Consider the following 18,700-nt stretch of genomic DNA (forward strand, 5'->3'; position numbering starts at 1 on the left):
AGAAGGGGTGGCTTTTGAGGCAGGAAGAGCCCACCACGACTCCTGGCATCCCCGGCCCACAGAAGGCTTCAAGCAAAGATGGCCCTCTGGGGCTGTGCTGGCTCTGAAAGCACGAGGGAGGCCGCCTGGGGGTGCTGGTGAGGGAGGGCACACACAGGCCCCTGACTGGGGAGTCAGTGTCTGGTTCACACACTCTCCACACTCAGACACTCCTCAAGTGTTTATTCCATCATCAGTTACTGCAGAGGAGAGAAACCCAATTAATTGTACATAGGTTGAAAGCAAAAAATATACAATTTCACACAATATATCCAGTTTTCAACCCCAATAGGTATACAGGTACAATACAACAGAGTCAGTGAAGGAAATCTAACAGCTCAGGCTTCATAAGCACTGAGGAATCCAAGAACGCTGCTACCATCCATGTTAACAAAATTCAAGTGCTTTGAAGAATCAACTGGAGGCCTATCCACAGACGTCTTCGTTTCACAGGATGAGCCCTGATATGGTTTTGTGATTCTGTAATTTCCAATTCTTTGCTAGCCCTTTCTGTTCATGGGAAAACTGTTCTCTTCCGTTTACCTTTAAGGCAAGCTCACATGAGCACTACATGCCAGGTGGCGGGGGTTTGGGGGGTGGGGGCAGGGGTCCCATCAGGAGCCACGTGGATGAGCCTGGCCCACAGTACGTGAGGAGGATGGTGGGGTGGGGGGCGGCGGGGAGAGGCAAGACCATTGAGAAGCTGCCTCATCTGAGGTTGGGGACAGGATGGCTGTCACCTGTCTGATCCCACCCAGAGAAGAATGGAGCAGGCGGACTCCTGACCAGTTTGGCCTAAGCAGGTCAGCTGCCTCTACCATCCTTCCATGTGTAACACCTGTCACCCTTCGCAGGCCGCCCTCTGCTTCGAGGTGAGTTCACCTAAAGACTGAATGTGAAAGCATGAGTGTGGGGTATAAGCTGCCAGAGCCTGCCAGGCCCGCAGTTAGAGGGGCTGGTCCCAGGCGGCGGCTGCCACTGCAATCTGGCCACTGCGGCAGTGAGAAACACGGCCCACTGTTGCCAGAACTTTTTCTCTAGAGAAACTGAAAAGCCAGATTCATATGAGCTCCCCGACTCCAAAAGGATGCAGTTTATTCACATTCTGGCAAAACCATTCTCAGGAATAAAAAACGTGGTTTGTAAAAACAAGAGCCAACTGGGAAGACCACAGACCATGGCCCACAACCCCCGCGGCCTGCCTGCTTCCTGTCATTTCCACATCAAATCTCTGAGGTATGTGAATCACAACTTCTGGGGTCTTAACTCTTCACAGGACACTTTTTGGATTTTTTTTTCAAGCCTAAAAGACAGTAGTCTGTCTCCATTCTTGTTCTTTGGAATTTTTTAGTCTTAAAGGAAACTCAGATTGGGGCAACCCTTCTCTCCTGTTAAAATATTCCAATTACACACATATTACGAAGATAGCACCACATCGAACTGAGGGAGGGGGCTGCTGACAAATGGGGGTAGCAGAGGATTCTGAAAAACCAAAGTGGTAAAAGGAAAGCTGAGCTGTTTTCTTCAGGTGTCTCTGATACCCACACAGGGTAGCTCCTCTGTCCTCAGGCAGCTGACAGGCCTGCCTCCCAGTCTCCTCGATCTTCACCACTTGATGTCTCGGCTGTCAGCGGGCTGCCCTGGGCCCTGGTACGCAGTATGCAGGGCTTCCTGGACACGGGGGGAGTCGGTGCCATCCAGCCACTCCTGGTACAACTCCTGCACGTGGGTGCTGGCCTCCGGGAGCTGCACGGGGATGTCGGCGTAGATGCCTTTCATCTTCTGCAGCAGGGCCTTGTCTGTGCGCCCGTCCGCGGTCTGGGCTTGGCCTCTGCCATTAAGGCATCCTGAAAAACACAGGGAGCTTACTCTTCCCCTGCTTTCATCTTAAAGGGGAGACGATTCTGGAAGAGCAGAGCAATGATGGCAGTGTGCAGTGTCTTGTGGCCAAAGCCTGGGCCCCAAGACCCCGGGCACAGGCTCACAACCCCAGGTGCTTCCTATTCTCTCCTCTTTATACTACCCAGGAAATGCTTTTACCTAAAGCTGAAATTACTTGGCAACCTTTTAGAACTGGATGGCTATGCACGCCTATCTGGATTTCCAGTTTCTCTTGGAATTCATCAAAACCAGGAGAGCACAGAAAGTATTAATGAACAGCTAGATCACTGGTGTCTGCATAAAGCCTTAGTGTGTGAATCCACACGTGGGCTGCATCGGGGAGGGGGCCCGGGACCCATGAGCCACACGGGACCCAAACCCAAACACCTCGGACTGCATGAAGGACATGCCTTCTACATACTAGTGCTATACATGTGCACGCGTGCTAAGTCGCTTCAGTCATGTCTAATTCTTTGTGACACTATGGACCGCAGCCCGCCGGGTTCCTCTGTCCATGGGATTCTCTAGGCAAGAACACTGGAGTGGGGTGCCATGCCCTCCTCCAGGGGGATGTTCCTGACCCAGGGATTGAACCCGAGTCTCTCACGGCTCCTGCACTGGCAGGTGGGCTCTTTACCACTAGCGCCATCTGTGCTACTTATTTTCAAACGTGTAGATAATGTGATTTCTAAAATAAAAATTCATTTAAAAGAACTTGCAGCAAATTTCCCAACCTCTCTCCCCTGACCCCTTGGCCGCACCCAATGGCTACCCTCTGGCCCTCACATCTCACCCCTCATTTCCTGCAGGGCTCAGAGGGGCCAAGCTCAGCCTGGCCTCTCGAGTCTTACCGCCAGCACAGGCAAGAACCTCCACAAAGTGGTATGGGAACTTGCCCTTCTTCAGCTTTAGGACCACGTTCTGGATGTTTCGAAAGCCATAAGCTGCAGCAAAGCGCAAGAGGACCTCTCCGCTCTTCTCGAGGGTGACCTCCTGGAAATCTTTGTTCCTATGAAATCAACAATACAAACTATGACCCACGGGGTCCTTCCTCTGTGGTCGGAGGACTATTCCAATCTAAGTTAGGGATGTTAGCAAAATTTAAGTCTGTGAGTTAACACATCCAAGGCCTTTCGATCTTGACCGGTGTGAACTCTATAAATAGGATCTCCCCTCAGACCTGCAGCTGGCTGTGGGGGGCGGGGGTCCTATTACACAGTTTATACCTGACAGGCAGTGCTGACCACACAGGCAGACGGACAGAGGCCGCCCCAGCCCCACGCACCTCAGGGCCCGGTAGGTGACCTCCCCCACATCCTCATTGAACAGCTCCTTGGCCGCATGTCTGAAGATGTGTGCCAGGTACCCGTCAGAGCCGGCTCCATCGTGGCGCCTCAGCTCCTCCTCCTTCACGTCGCCAAACCTCACCAGGCAGGAAAAGCGAGGGCAAAAGTTAAATCCGACTCTCCAAGTTTTACGATCCAAGGTTGCAAAACCCTTTACAAGTACTTAGACTTTGGGCAAAAACCTCCTCTGTGCTGGAGTTCACTGGCCAACAAGAAGCCTGCAAGCATGCCCACCGCTGCCCAAGTGACTCCTCTGAGTGCACAGGTGTCAAGGCTCAACCCTGAGAACCTCAGAACTCGGAGCATGAGAACTGGGCATCTGAGGGCCACACAAGAGAGAATGCCACCATCTGTGGCCAGCCAGGGGTAGACTGTTGGGTCCGCTTAGGCCCAAGCATGGGCTCTGGCCGTAAGGACACCAGCTGCTTATGTTCTAAGGACCTCAGTCCGCCTTCCACATGTGGTCCTGACATCACTGTTTGGAGGACCTGCCATGCAGTCTGTGCCCTGGGGCACAGGATGCAGCAGGAGTGTGGCTGGTGGTTGGGGCGACCGCTGATGGCAGAAACCCAGGCTGCTGCTCTTGGGCAAAGGGACCTGAGGGAGCCACTGTGTGGGGATGCCGCCTCCACCCCATAGGGGCCCAGGTGTGATGTCGGGAAGGAGGGTGTTGGTATCCACACCAGACCACAGGCTGAACGGCATCCACTCAGCATGGTACTGGCCATGCTCTCTTCAGAGCCAAGGGTTGTAGAGGGGCGACAAGGTAGCCCGCCACACCAGGGGCAATACCACACCCGTGCCTCAGCAGAGCAGGTGGCCTCATGGAGGAGGAAGGTCCTGGGATAACCTGGTAGAGGTCACAAGGTCATGCTGGAAGCCCCCAAGGTGCAAGAGCGCCCCTCCCTGCAGAGGCACCTACAGCGTGTCCAGGGCAGCCTCTCTCACTGAGACGTCACTCTGCTCCATCATCTGAGCTATTTCACCTACAAGCAAAGAAGGGACATTAAGACGCCAGCAGCGTCCCCGGGGACGCGTGTGCTTTATGCTTTGCTCTGAAGGAGGAAGCTCCACGTGTCTCCAGTGTGGGTGTGGCTGTCAGGCCCTCATTCTGGACACGCGCCGGCCGGCCTCCCAGCAGCCTTTCCCGAGGCCGCGCCCTCACCTGAGGTCAGCACGCAGTCAGTGCCCCGGGAACCCCGAGAGGCTGTGAGGACGTCTTCCTGAAGGGCCTCCAGCTTCTTGTCGTAGCACGGTGCCACGATGACATGGAAAATCTTGTCTGGGGACAGGTTCTGTGTAGAAAGAGCACACCCATGATGGGGGCCGTGTAGAAGGGAGAAGGCAGCCAGAACGGAACGGGCCTGGTGCTTTCCTGGGTCCAAGCCCCATCCCCCCCAGACCACGTTCCTGAGCCGCGATGCCCCCAAGTCCACCCACGGTGTCGCCGTGCTGCAGGCCCACTGCCCGGACGCTCAGGGAGAGGCCTGCCGCCTGTTTCCCCTGAACCAAGTGCACAGTGATCACACACACGGTGACCACAAGCTGCCACAAATGAGCGCTTGGCCATTTCCCCACACTTTCCAGACGCTTCCCATGTAACCAGGCTGCCCCTCTCCATGTCCCGGCTGAGCCAGAATCGCTGGCACCACCAGGAGCCGGCAGCTGAGTGACCGTCTTGGAGCTAGGTGTCTGGGCACCCCCCTCACTCATCAGGACCTGGGCCCAAGACCACTGTGCACACCCCTGGGGGACCCTCCTCCACCCTCCCTTGCTCGCCCTCGGTTCCGTCAGCACCTGTCCTCACATGGAAGCTTGTCTCCTGACCTGAATGCTGCCCTTGGGGAAAAGGCCAGCTTACCTGACGTCTGGCAAAGTAGTCCTTCACCAGGGATCCCATGATCTGCTGGGGAGACTTGGCAGTGCAGAGGTGGGGGGTGACGGGATGACCCAGCACCCGCTCAGCATAGCGGACCCAGCCTGAGGTGGGAAGGGGTCCATGTCAGCTCCTCACGGCTGCCCCACCGGAGTACAGCCGGGACATCTCGTCTTCCGGCCGCCCCAGGTGTGCATGACAGGCTCCCTCCACCAAACCGCCTCTCTTCAGAGGCTTGGCCATGGGAACCCCAGGGGCATGTGTCACAAGACTGGAGGGTGCCCGGGATGGGTGCCTCCCTCGGCCCCAGATCAGAGAGGACAGAGCAGGAGAAAGGCAGGAGCGGGGGTAGCAGGCTCCCCAAAATTGAGAACAAGCTTGGAGGAGCAGCTACGAGGCACTGTCCTGGGCAGCTTGGCTCCAGATCCACCCTGCCAGCTGCTGAGCTGCTCTCACAGCCGGGATGGACAGCCACAGCTCAGACAGGGGCCAACAGCCACCAGGCCCACCAAGCGTCACTCATCTATTGGAATTTAACCACCCAGTAACTTCCCACTTTTAGGACAATGAAATACGAGAAACCCACACCCCCTCAAGCAACACAATGAACAGCACAACCTGCAGTGTGCCCACGGCATGCCCAGCGTGGTCCTGGGCATTTCCCCTGAGCTGCTGACTCCCACCATGCCCTCTGAGTGCACCACTGCTGCCATGGGTCCCAGAGGGGACGCAGGATGGAGAGGCCAGTGGACCACCGAGCCAGCAGCTCAACCTGCAGGGGCTACAGCTCGCCCCCTTCTCCCGCTGGGTGAGGTAATGAGAGTGTCTGGTGACAGACTGGCACGTACACCACAGCTTCATGAGAAGGGTGGGGATGGTGAACAAACCTGGAGGCACGCTGCCCACCAGATCCCCAGGGCAGCCCACCTCCCCATGCCCACTCCTGTAGGGTGGAGCAGCAGGCACCAGCCAGACAATCTCATCTGAACTCAAACCACAGCTATCACCCGCTTGCCGGCCTGAGTACACGCAGGGAATGTCCACTGTCACCAGCAGAAGCCCCACAGAGAGATGCTGCTGGAGGATGGCTCCCCTCGTTCCCAGCCTCTGCACGTGTGCATGGAATGGTTCATGTTAAAACAGAAAACTAGGCAATTCTCCCGCTGTCCAGTGGTTAGAGCTCACTGCTCTGACTGTCAGGGCCCTGGGTTCAATCCCTGGACAGGGAACTGCATGGGATGGCCAAAATAAATAAATAAAAGGAAAAAGGAAAACTATCAAAGGCCATGGAGCACTTGGGGGCCCAAGGCCATTCCCACCACAGGTCTGGCTTTGTAAGGCCCCTGTGCACCCTGGTCTTGGTGCCAGTGCCCGTGCCTGCACACTCGGCTCTCAGGCAGACCCCAGCTGCAGGCTGTGTGCCGTGAAGGCCTGGCACAATATCAGGCAGAACACAGGCTGGTAGTGGCAAGGGCCCTGGGGGACCTCCTAGCTTGCAAGCAAAGAGGACCAAACAGGGATGAGGAGGAAGAACCAGGTCACAGGATCCACAGCACTGGCACGAGACCAGAGTGGCAAGCGCTCTGGTACCCCTGATCAGAACTTGCTACTGGCACCAGCCTGGGGCCTGGTCAGCCCTGCTGGCCGTCCAGCTTTGTGGCAGCATAGCGTGGACAGGGTACCCTTGTCCTGCTCTGTCAGTCCAGCCACCTTTTCTCAGAAACCCTCTCTGAAGGCAGAGAAGAAACCTGCTCCAAGAAGTGCCTGGCACAAGGTGCCCACTCTCTATTCTCCCTGCTGGATTGGAGAAATTACTTCCCACACTCCAGTTCAATGAGTGCTCCTGGTAGGTTCTCACAAAGCCCAAAGCCCTTGAGCACGTCCACAGCTGAGCAGCTCAATACGCCCTCGCCCACCCACCCCCACCAGGCAAAGGTGCGCTGGCGAGGTGGCACTCCATCGGCTTGTGGGCAGCAAGGGCCCACCCAGATGTCCCTGTCAAAGCCAGGATGCGCTGCCCTCCAAGCAGTCTGAGGAAGCACAGGGATCCTGCGTGCGGAAGCTAGTGAGTCAGTCCAGGGCCATCAACAGCCCGATTCTGCACCAGGTCAGATCATCCGACCTTGATGCTGCTTTAATTTCTCTAAGCTGTCATAGGAAAGCAAAACGTCAGGGCCAAATCCTAGAAAAGGGTTAGTTTCGAAGCAGATCTCACCTCATCTCCCTGAATTTGAGAGGGGGCATAAGCCTGAACAGCTACAGCTTCGACTGGCTTAGCTACAAAGAGTTCCTGGAGGAGAAAGCCTAATCATCTGAGAGCCCTGAAGAGCTCAAGGAGGCCACTGAAAGCAGCGAATGCCAGGCTGGTGGAGCAGGGACAGCTGGTGTGCAGCAGCAGCAGGTGGCCCAGGTCTCCGCCAGCGCTGCCCTCACTCCTTGGACAGAGCGGCTCGTGCTTTCCACAAGAATCCACCACCTGTCTACTACCCACATCAGCGGTGCTAGTTCCTGCCAGGAGTGGAGGCTTCCGTTTAGGCGCCATCCAACAGGGCTGCCCACGTAAGGGATCCATCACTATCTGCTGGGGTGGTGTCAGGACAGCACAGGAATCCCTGTGATCCTGCTGACTGGAAGGTGGATGGGAATTCTGGAACCACTGCTCTGGGGGCACAGGCTGAGCTTGGGTCATTTTATGCTGCCTCTTTCTTGGGTGGGTGGGACTGAGCCACAGTGACCAGCTGTGTGTGCCATTGAGTAAGAGCCCTGCAAGGAGCCGGTGCTGGGACCCCAGAGGCAGGGGTACCACTGCAAGGCCTCTAGGGAGCTGGGTGGTTCCCCGAGGCCTCCGCTGTGCAAACCTACTCCTCAGCAGCTGTGCAAACACCTACAAGGACATAAACACAAAGGTGGACACCATGGCCCAGCAAAGTGTGCTTTTAGTCAGTTTCTGCGTAGACCCTGATACAGTCACTGCCTGACATGCCTGGAGAAGTGGGAGCATCCCCCTGGGGCTTATCTTTCCAGAAGGATAAGCCCCACCTGATGCTGAGCACCTCCTGCCAGCCTGTGGGCCACTGAAAAACATGCTCAGTTAATGAGTCGATCCACGTGCTTCTTAGACAGATGGCAAGTTTCCTCTCCATGGTTTTACAAGTGGATGGAAAGTATTTCCAAATTCTAAGCAACCATATATCAACATTCCATCTTACTAACTCATAATCCCAATGACTGATGAGTGACATATAAAATGCTAGAAAAATCTGGAACCGGGAGGGATAAACTGAGAATGGAAATGTGAACAAAACCCCAAGATTAAGTAGACCACAACTCTCATAGACCTGATTGATTTAGAAATAATTTTTCACTAAATGTTACTTACCAGTATAGCACAGCCTTCCTTTCCTTATCATCTTTAGAATTTTCTTATTCCAAAACCTTCTATTTTTTCAGAATTAAAAAACCTGTGATAAAATTTCTGTACCTCAGATATCAGGCTCTATATAATAATTAAAGATTTGTTTAAAAAGTGTTCCAAGACAGAATCTAGTATTAATGTAAAGTAATACTTTTTATTATGTAATTTCTATTTAAGCTGGTAAAGGATCCATGGGTGTTCACCATATTACCTATAATTGTTTGGATGTGTGAAACACATCATACTTTGAAAAGAGATTTATTCTCCTTTAACATATGATATGTTTGTCTCAGAAATATGCATAAATGAAGGTAAGCAATTAATACTCAGCTGTCAGGTCTCCCCACTAAATCACCCAGAATTAATAAATATGTTGGTCAACATAAAACTACTCAAGGCCCAAACTCCTCTCCAAGACCCGCTGCCCCTGACCTCACCCATTGCCCAGGCCTGCCCCCAGACTCAGACTGACGAGAAAAGGTGCATCAGGCCCCTGCAGACCCAGCAGCAGCCCCATGCTCACCAGGACAGGCAGAGGTCAGCATGGGTAACGCAGGCTCTTCCTCATTGTGCTGGCGGAATCGACGCACAAACTCTTTCTGACTCTCCAGGATGCTGAAATCTGCAGCGATCGTTGTATCAAAGACATAATGCACCCCTGTGGGGAAGAGAGGCGTGTTGGGCTCCACATCACAGAATGTGAGATCGACCCTCAGTTCGCCTCGAAGACAAACTGAAAAGGCAGACTCCACAGACATAGCTAGATGCCCAAGTGCAGGACGATGCCCTTTGCTCTCTCAAACAACAGCACGTATCACTTTTCACAATAAAGCATATATTCTCCTGTTTCTTCTTTTCCCTTTACATCTATATTTACAGACACCTTGCCATATTCCATACATAAATTAATGTAATTTTACAGGGTATCATTCTTCCAATTCACTGGCTAAATTAAACTCCAGTCTGTAACAGTCTTTGATAGCTCTAAAATAAATAAATGAGGACACTGGCTGAGCATAGCTTTACAATGGTCTTGATTAATTACTATGTTGAGTTCTAACTTCTCTTTCTTTTTCACTAGTTGTGCTGCACCAGCTCAGTAGTTGCTGATCGAGGGCTCCAGGGCACATGCATGGGCTTCAGCAGTTGCACGCACGGGCTTAATTACTCTGAGGCACATGTGGTCTCAGTTCCCTGCCCAGGGATCGCTCCTGAGTCCCCTGCACTGCAAGGCGGATTCGTAACCACTGGACCACCAGGGAAATTTCTAACTTGTCTTTTTCTTGATAAATGTATGCTTCTTTATTTTTAAACTACAGTTGATATACAGTATAAGGTACAGATGGGCAAAGCAGTGGTTCACAATTTTTCAAAGTTACGCTGCATTTATAGTTATTATAAAATATTTGCTATAGGGCGTTCCCTGGTTGTCCAGTGGTTAGGGCTTGGCGCTTTCACTGCTGCTGCCCAGCTGTGATCCCTTGTCAGGGAATAAGATCCTGCAGGTCTCATGGCGCGGCCCCCCCAATTTTTTTTTTTTTTTTTGCTATATTCCCTGTGTTGTACAATATATCCCTGTAGCTTATTTTATACCTAAAAGCTTGTACCTCTTAATCCACCACCTCTGTCACGCCCCTCCACTCTGCCCACTGGTAACCACTAGTTTGTACTCTACATCTGTCTTTGTCCGTTTTGTTATACTCACAAGCTTGTTGTATTTTTCTTTAGATTCTACTTGTAACAGATATCATACAGTATTTGTCTTTCTCTGTCTGATTCATTTCATATGGTGGTATCATACCCACCAAGTTCATTTATGTTGCTACAAATGAGTTCTTAATATTGGAAAATAAGCCTCAGACAAAAAAATATGCTTTAAATAATTACAGTAAATAGAGCAAATAGTTTTAATATCTGCAACCAGTCTAAACCTTAAGAGCAGCCAGTTATTCTTAAAAAGAAATATTATATCAAGTTAAAGAGTTACCTTAAAAAAAGTCAGTTTCACTGTGGATATATTTTATTAACATATAACATCCAACTATTAAAAAAAAAATCTCCCCCCTCCAAAATAGGGCCTTTCACTATGAGAAGGCAGAGCATTTTAAAACTTTGATCTTTGGTAAAACTCAGCTAAGCTTAGGCTTTTAAGATTAGAAGCGTGAAGGCTGACTTAGGGAGTCCTCGTCTGCAGCTGCGGCTGTAGTGCTGGTTGTGGCATGCCGTGCACCAAGAAATAGCTCTGCACAGAAGGCAACATGCAGCAGCGAGGCAGGCAGGCTGCTGCGAGGACGTTTAGTCTACGGGTCATTTTACTGCTAACCCCATGTATTTACATCTTTAAAAAGCCATTGAGGAACAACTAAAACTCTTACTTGGCAAACAGCTCAAGTTTTCCTCTTCAGAGCCTCCCTGCAGGACACTTTAATTTGGGGGGGAAGTTAGAGTGTGACGTGACAGACTAGACAGAAGCAACCTTACCGCTCTTTATGAGGCAGTGTTACTCTAGTACTCATTCACATTTGAGTCCTCAGGTACTGAAATGACTAGCTTTCACTCTTCACACAAGGGACACAGTCCATTCCCTTCCTGCTCTGCTCTTCAGAGAGCTTCCTGGGAAATCAGACGCCAGTCACGGCAGACGTGATCCTCCATCAGATAACTGTAACCCCTGTGAGCCGAGCAACTCGACACTGCTGGGCAAGTGTGGGTCCCAGGTGTCCCCAGCTACGTGCCCTAAGACGGTCATTTGCTGTCCCCAGAGGGGCCAGCGCCGGCCGTAAGACAACACCCATCTGCATGGCAAGGGGGTAAGTGACACCTGCCTACCATGCGTGGATCAGAGGCATGGTCCTCTTACGTTCCACAAGATTCTCAAGGAAGTTCTAATCTATCCTGTGCCCTTGAAAACTGAACTCTAGAGATAAAAAGGGCAGATAAAAACTCAAGTTATAAATTCGAATTATACCAAATTTATTTGCTATAAATAATATCAAAAGGCAGCTCACCAAGACTTTTGAGGAAACCACAGAGCCTTCTGGATGCATCAGTCACACTGAGGCTGAATTTAGCAGCAAAATAAGGCAAAGACTGAGGACACAGGGACACTGCCAGCACCTTGTGCTCCGAGGTATCACATTTCTAGGAGAAACAGAGAGGAACACCGTGTATGTGGTGATGACAAGGGAGTGAAAGTAAGATACTTGTATGAAAAGTCTACAACAGAGTGTAACAGATGCCCAATCTGAAAGAATTAGTCTGAATTAGTCTGAAATTAGTCTGAATTAGTCTGAAAGACTAATAAAATACACAGGATACTGGCAAGCACAATTGAGGAAAAAGGAGAAAAAAATTAGAATGAAAAATGAGACATCCCAAGAGATTTTGTCAATTTTAAGAACAATGTTAAATCAGAAATACTGAATATATACATATTACATATAAATGCAAATATCTTGATAAAATAAATACACTTAAAAGGAAAAATAAAAATACACTTATTATTTATAGGTACATAAATAACTGAAACGATCCATAACAATGAAGTTACATGAAAATGGGGCCCCGAGGTCTGTCCACAAGAGGCCTCATGCCCAGGTCACTTAGTGGTAAATTTTAGCAAAATTTTAAGTCATAGATAATTCTCATCTTCTATGAATTCTTCTAATAAATACCAAACAAATGTGAAACCAGCCTATCAACACCCTGAAACCAAAACCAGATGTTGGCAGTTCAAGAAATCCCTAGAAAAATATGAACAGATTGAGTTCAGAGGCGTGCTGACTCATTACGGACATGCAGGATGCAACCTTGGGGAGCACTGTGAGCGAGCATGTCGGGCATTAGAAAGTCAGCAGTGGGATCCCCTGGCCTGGGGTCAGACAGAAGATGCAGGATTATCATGACAGAGGGTGTTCAGGTCAGACACCACCTGCACATTAGGAAAAGTGGAAACTTGGACAGCAGTGTTCAGTGGCTACCATCCACTGCAATCTACCTATGGACTGGCCACAGACAGGACAGTCTGGTCCGGTCTGCCTGCCCCTGCCTAGCAGCTCAGGTGAGACAATGCTGAGGCTGCCTGTCCCCTCTGGATTCACGTGATGGTCCCCTCCCACCTTCACGTGATGCCTGGGAAGCCCACACCGACACGGCCATCAGGGCACCAACCTGGCATACACTGACCTCCAGCTCCCTGACAAGCTCCTATGATGCCCAAATCAGCCAGGCACGGTTTCTGTGGTTTGTGACCAAGAGCATCCTAATGTAAATTTGGAAGCAGGAAAGAGAGTATAAATTTCAAATGCTAATGAAGGGGGAAGGACAGAGGGTGGTCTGTCCCCAGCTTCAGCAGTCACACTCGGCAATTCCAGTCCCTCTGTCTGACACCCTGCCCAGGGAATTTCAAGGGCTCACCCCTCAATTCATTCTCACTTAAATTTCACATCCTCTGAGGGAGCTCATCTGTGACGAAGAGGTCAGCCTGAGCCCCAGAGCTCAGGAACCCCAGAGCCCCACGGCCAGCAGAGAAATAGGAACTGCTTTTTCCTGTGGCAGCCTTGAGTGACTGACTCAGCCAAACTCAGAACCTCTTCCATTCCTAAGCTTTCAGTTTCATGAAATAACTAAGCATTTCCTTTTTAGTCTAGTTTGACTTGGGTATCCATTTTCTATAGCTGATATGCTGATTGGTGTGAGTATCTACATCTCTTTAATAGTAAAAGATTATGCAAAAATCTATTTAATAGTAAAACTTCACCAGCATTCCCACTGAAATCGGAAACAAGATAGTGGTGGTATTATTTTTACCACCAATGTAATTTCAGGTTGATCCAAAGGTACTAGACCATACCATCAGAAAAAATAAAATGTATACAGGTTGGAAAGAATGAAATCTGTTATTTGCAGTCAGTACACCCAGAAAGCAACCTGGGCCTCACGTGGTACCTGCACTGCCACGTGGGCCAGAGCACCCAGCACTGTGTTCAGAGCCCCTACAAACACTTTCTGGAAAACAGCTGTGAGGGCTGCTCACCAGGTCAGACTGAGGGCAAACCAAGACACGCTTTTCAGCCTCATCTGCCTCCGTCTCTCCGTCTTTCCCTTTCACCTGTCTTCACCCAGGAACGGATAGTTCATCTGTATAGGGGTCTGCAGGAATGGGCTGAAGGACTGTGGCCCTAACCTCTGAGAAAGCCCCAGAGGCAGAGGAGCAGCAGCTCGGCTGCCACGCCATCCCATGACCAAGCACGCGGAGGCCTCCCCCGAGCCAGGGGAGCCTGGCTGGTGGTGCCAGCCACAGTTGCTGCCCACATCAGTGAGGCAGTGTGACTGTGGGTGGGGTTTTGTTGACAGGGAGAGGCTGTGGAGAGGGTCAGCTATCACAGGGGACACAAGCCAGGGCCAAGATGCGCTCCCTAAGTCCCAGCAGAGGCTTCACGCCTCACCTTGACCTCCAGCCACCTCTGGTGCCAGTGAGCGCCCGGGATGCCATACCTTGTTAAGGTTCAGAACTTGGAAGAAGTCCTTGGCGTTCTGCTGGGAAACCTGGATTCCTTCCTCCGCAGACACACAGCTGTCACAGGCCAGGCAGTCACTCAGAAATATCTTGGCATCAGCCAATTTATGGAATTCTCCCTTCTGTGAAAGAAAAGATGATGTTATGGTCTGATTCTTTAACAGAACTCTTTAATACTGGCTTCTTGAGGGAAAGTAACAGCACACGCATAATACAGAAAACTGCCACAAATTCTCTGAGGGTCCCACAGATGGCAATGTGTGGGGAGTGGACCGGCACCATCAAATGCAGCTTCTCCTGCCCCCACAGCCCTCCCTGCTGCCTCTGGGGGCTCCTGCGTGGGCCTGCTCTGTACTCCCCGATGAGCTCGCTTAGTCCTTGGACTCTCCTCAGAAGCCTCCCTGACAGGCTTAGAACTGGCATAGCTCAGTGCTGACCTGTGGGCATCAGGGTTGTCACGTCATCCAAGTCTGAGTTGGAACATTCAAACTCACATCTCAGTGACTCTGTTCCCCTGGACACCAAGATGACAACCCTCGGCTGCTTTGTCTTCCCCTGACTGCACCTGCGCCCTCGCTCCCTGCAGCCCACTCCCCTGGGCTGAGGTCCACCAGAAGACAAGCCACACCATGCTGCTGGAGGTCCCCTTCCCCATCACTCTCCCCACTCTAACTTCCAGTCACCCTGGCCCTCCTTGCCCTGAGTCTCCCTGAGGGAAACGCTCCCTAGAGAGCCTGGTTCACCCTCAGACCCTCATGGACACCTGCCAGAACAGCTCTGAGCACCCCCTGGCACCTATGTGGTGGCTCTTTTCCCTGAAACACAAGCTCTGAGGGAGGAACCTTGTCTCATGCCCTTCTGTTCTCTGACATCCCCTGTATACAGAAGGCGCTTGATAAATATGTGGTGGATGAACATACGAATATTCTGAAGCCCGTTAGAGCCATCGCAACAAATTAATGAAATCTGACGGTTGCTGTACATTGCTCTTTCAAACACGATTTGGTAAGCGAGGACTCGGGCGGTAGGCTGGCCCTCCTGTCCACAGCAGTGCCGAACAGGAATGCATGCTGCCACCTCCCTCCTCCCCAGGGGCCTGTGTCACTGTGCAGTGCTCACTCTGGGACCTTGTTATGCTGTAGATGCTAATTCATGAGGTATGGATGGGAGACAAGAGTCTGCCCTTCTAACAAGCCCTGAGGTGGGGCCAGAGCGGCTGCTCCAAGGGTCTGAAGCACGTGCCCTGGCACACAGCCGGCGTCTAATACACGCTGTTGAGCTGCACTGAGAGTTCTGCCTCCGCTGGCCCTATAGAGGTGCCCAGGACAACACTCTGAGCTGCCAGGGGAAGCAGGGCTTCCTCTCGGCCTGCTAGCCACACCCCATGCTCATCCTCCTAGAGACCCTCATGGGCCAGGTCTGGTTCCTTCCCGCCTGTCACAGTCCTTCCTTTCTCTTGTTCTGTTCTAATCGTGGGCATTTTCTGCAGAAGCCTGTCCATCTCTCCTTCTCTCCAATTAGCCACACTTCTCAGAGCAGTTATCAGGCCCCCACTCAACCCCTCCAATCTCTGCCTCTAGGAAATTCTCTCCCTCCCAATATCCAGTCTGACATCCTGCAGTGTCCATGCAGCTCAAACTGCACTCTGCTCCCTGTGCTGCTCCCCCTTTCCTGCTTCCGCCACTCTGGCTGGCCCATACAGGCCCACCACCCTTGGCCTCCCAAGTAGCTTCCTTCCTATTCTTCCCCGACTCTAGCCAGCTTAAGCCACCAGCCCTAAGACATGTGCCCGATCTGTCTCCTTACCTTTCACACCTTCCCGTGCCTGGTGCGCCTTCACCCTATTCCCACACCCACCACCTTCAGGTCTCATCACCCTCAGGGCCCACTCCAGTAGTCACCTTCCTGACCTGTTCATCCTGTCAGGGAGTCCGCCCACTGTGCTGGAGGGATGCCCACTGAAGCTATGTACACACATTATCTCCTGGCCACCATGGCCCTCGGAGAGAAGTAACCCAACTCCCCATGTCACTGATAAGGAAACTGGGGCTCCCAGGGTGAGATGTCTGTCCAAGGTAGTGCGGACAGAGTGCAGGCATGGGAGGCCCCGGGCCAGCTGCTCTGAGGCTGCAGAGCCCTCGGTGCTCCCTGCCTCTCTTCTGCCTCAGTGTCCCGGGTGCTTGTCTTATCCCCTACTGCTCACTAAGCCCTACATTCACCAGAGCACAGAGCAGAGCTGGTACACAAGAGGACCAGACCAATGCCTGTCTGACTCAATGTTGTATTGGGAACCACTAGACTAAAGAGGACACCTGCTGCTTGCTTCTCCAATGTTGCCAATTCTCCCTTTCTAAAACTGGGACCAGAACTTTTTAAGGGAAGAAGGAACCTTAACCTCCCAGCACTGCGTCCCCCTCTGTAAAGTGGAGACAACTGTAGGGCTTACCTGAAATGCTCATTCTAGGCACGGCATGAGATCACATGTACAAAGCACTTTCTCGACTGCCTAGCTCAGAGTATGTATCCAATAAATGTAAACCATCGCTACTAGCTAAGAAAAACTTAAAAACTCAAGAACTTAGAGAAGAAACCAGTAGAAAAATAAAACTTACAGAATCATGAAATCCAAATTATTTTATAAAATCCTACCTAAAGCCCTGTCTTTTCACTTAAAAAAAAAAAAAAACCCCAGAAAACCAGAGGTTTAAATGTTACAAAACTATTTCTAAAAAAACAGCCAAGGATGACATTTTGCCTTGTTCCTAACATGGTATGCTTTGGCTTGGTGTACTCTGAGAAGAAAATGTTCTTACCTTGAAGATCGTGTGCCTCCAACTGACTAACCCGCATGTTTGGCCCCTAGCAGGGGTTTTTTGGCCCCTTCATTTCTTATTTTTTTTCTTGAAGCAAAGATGTACCTGGTGACATGAGCCCCCAAAGAGGAGAAAAACAGCAGCAGCTGTTTACTGCAGGTTGACACAAAAACTGAAAAACTACTTGCCTCTCCATTCTCCTGGGCTGGATTTGGTACATCGACTGATGCATTCTCTTGGTCATCGGTTTTTGTTTTTTTACTACATTCCTTGAAAAGGCAAAGGCACATATAAAAGAACAACTTTTAATCTAAGAAAACTGTATATACTACCTGATGAATTAATTTCATATCTAGAAATCTTTTCTACAGAAATAGAAGCACTTATAATTGTGGGCACACAAACACACCCATACACATCTCTGTATCTGCACGGTTCGCAGGAAATGAAAACTAGAAGCAATGTGGTCTCTCATGACAGGTAAATTGGTGCCCGACCACCTGGACGCGTGTATATTTAGAATACAACAAATTAGGACTTGTGTGTATTGCTCAGAAAATGTATCTCTTGCATAACATTAAGTGAGAGAAAGAGCAAGTGATGGAACAATATGATAGGATCGAATTTTGAAAAAAACCAACAGACAACTCCCTGTGCATTACAGCGTAGAAACAAGTGGATAAGGCTATCACAGTTACTATGGTTACTCAGGTGGCAGGAGGCCCAGCCCGTTTCCTTCTTGCACTTCTGTATCGTTTTCGTTGCTGTCAAACACGAAAGTTTTTAGGTGGCATAAAATCCCCTAAAATCACTTTTGATCACCGTGTCCCTCATTCACACCAAGGACGGTGTCTGCAACGACTGTGGACTGGTCGCTGATGTTGGTAGGCTTTTCTCGCGGCTTTTGGCTTCTAAGGTACTTTGAAAGGCTGTATCTGCGCCCCGACATTACTGCCGCCTCCAGGACACGGGAACAGGAACCGGACGCGTTGGTGGCCCACCCTCAGCCGCCTCCACCCCCGGAAAAGTCGAGCTGCGGGCCAGCGCCCAGAGGTTCTGACAGGGAGGCAGAGGCGCTTGGAGCTGCCAAGCTCCTGACACCCCCAAGGCTCCGGGCTCCGCGAGCTCAGGCTCCTCCGCGCCCCGGGCCCTGCCCCCAGCCCGGCCCCGGACCAAAAGCGTGGAGCCCACCTTCCGCGTGCAGTGCTCACACTTCATCTGGAGCCAGGCGGGCAGGTCCGGGTGCGCAGCCTGAGGAGAGCACCGGGAGACGCGGTCACCGCCGCCTGCCGCCCTTTGTTGTCGTCGCTCCAGAGCTGCCCTACCCCTAGTGGCTCGGCTCGACCAATAAAAGCTCTGGGAGCGGATGCGCTACAACCCTGAACCAATAGGAGCGCGGAGAGAGCGGTGCGGCTCCACGCCACTGGGCTCTGCCTAGGCCAATGACAACGCGGGAAAGGGGCAAATCGGGACCTAGAGCCAGTCGGAGCGCGCAGGGGCGGAGCTTGGCCCGCCCCGTCGGGACCTTGCGGAGGCCGTGGCCGAAGGTTTCCGCGGCGTGTGAGTCTGGCTGCGGCTCTGAGCAGCCTAGCTGACGGACCCCAGGGGGCGGGCCGAGATCGTTACCGGGACGTTCTGGTGCGTCAGCTCAGCGTCAGGCCCGCGCCACCTTCCAGGTTTAGACTGGTAGAGACGGCGCCGCCCCGGTCCGCCGCCATTTCCGCCCCGAGGCGCGTCACGTATGTCCGGCGCGGAGGCAGTACGCACGCGCGGCGGGCCGGGAGCACGTGGCGCCGTCAGGAGCGGGTGGCG

The 18,700-nt window shown here is 51.8% G+C and overlaps 1 protein-coding gene across 1 annotated transcript; it reads right to left on the reverse strand.

Moving 5' to 3' along the window:
* Positions 1-205: 205 nt before the first annotated feature.
* NARF (nuclear prelamin A recognition factor) lies at positions 206-18,220 on the reverse strand. Its single transcript, XM_027517799.1, has 11 exons — positions 18,080-18,220; positions 17,077-17,157; positions 14,054-14,197; positions 11,566-11,698; positions 9,081-9,215; positions 5,128-5,246; positions 4,432-4,561; positions 4,189-4,252; positions 3,206-3,343; positions 2,772-2,929; positions 206-1,886 (listed from the first exon to the last, which is right to left on the reverse strand). The coding sequence occupies exons 1-11, from the start codon at positions 18,104-18,106 to the stop codon at positions 1,645-1,647; spliced, it is 1,371 nt and encodes a 456-aa protein (XP_027373600.1). The 5' UTR covers positions 18,107-18,220; the 3' UTR covers positions 206-1,644.
* Positions 18,221-18,700: the final 480 nt, after the last annotated feature.

This window comes from Bos indicus x Bos taurus, chromosome 19, assembly GCF_003369695.1.
Source record: "Bos indicus x Bos taurus breed Angus x Brahman F1 hybrid chromosome 19, Bos_hybrid_MaternalHap_v2.0, whole genome shotgun sequence".
Classification (NCBI taxonomy): domain Eukaryota; kingdom Metazoa; phylum Chordata; class Mammalia; order Artiodactyla; family Bovidae; genus Bos; species Bos indicus x Bos taurus.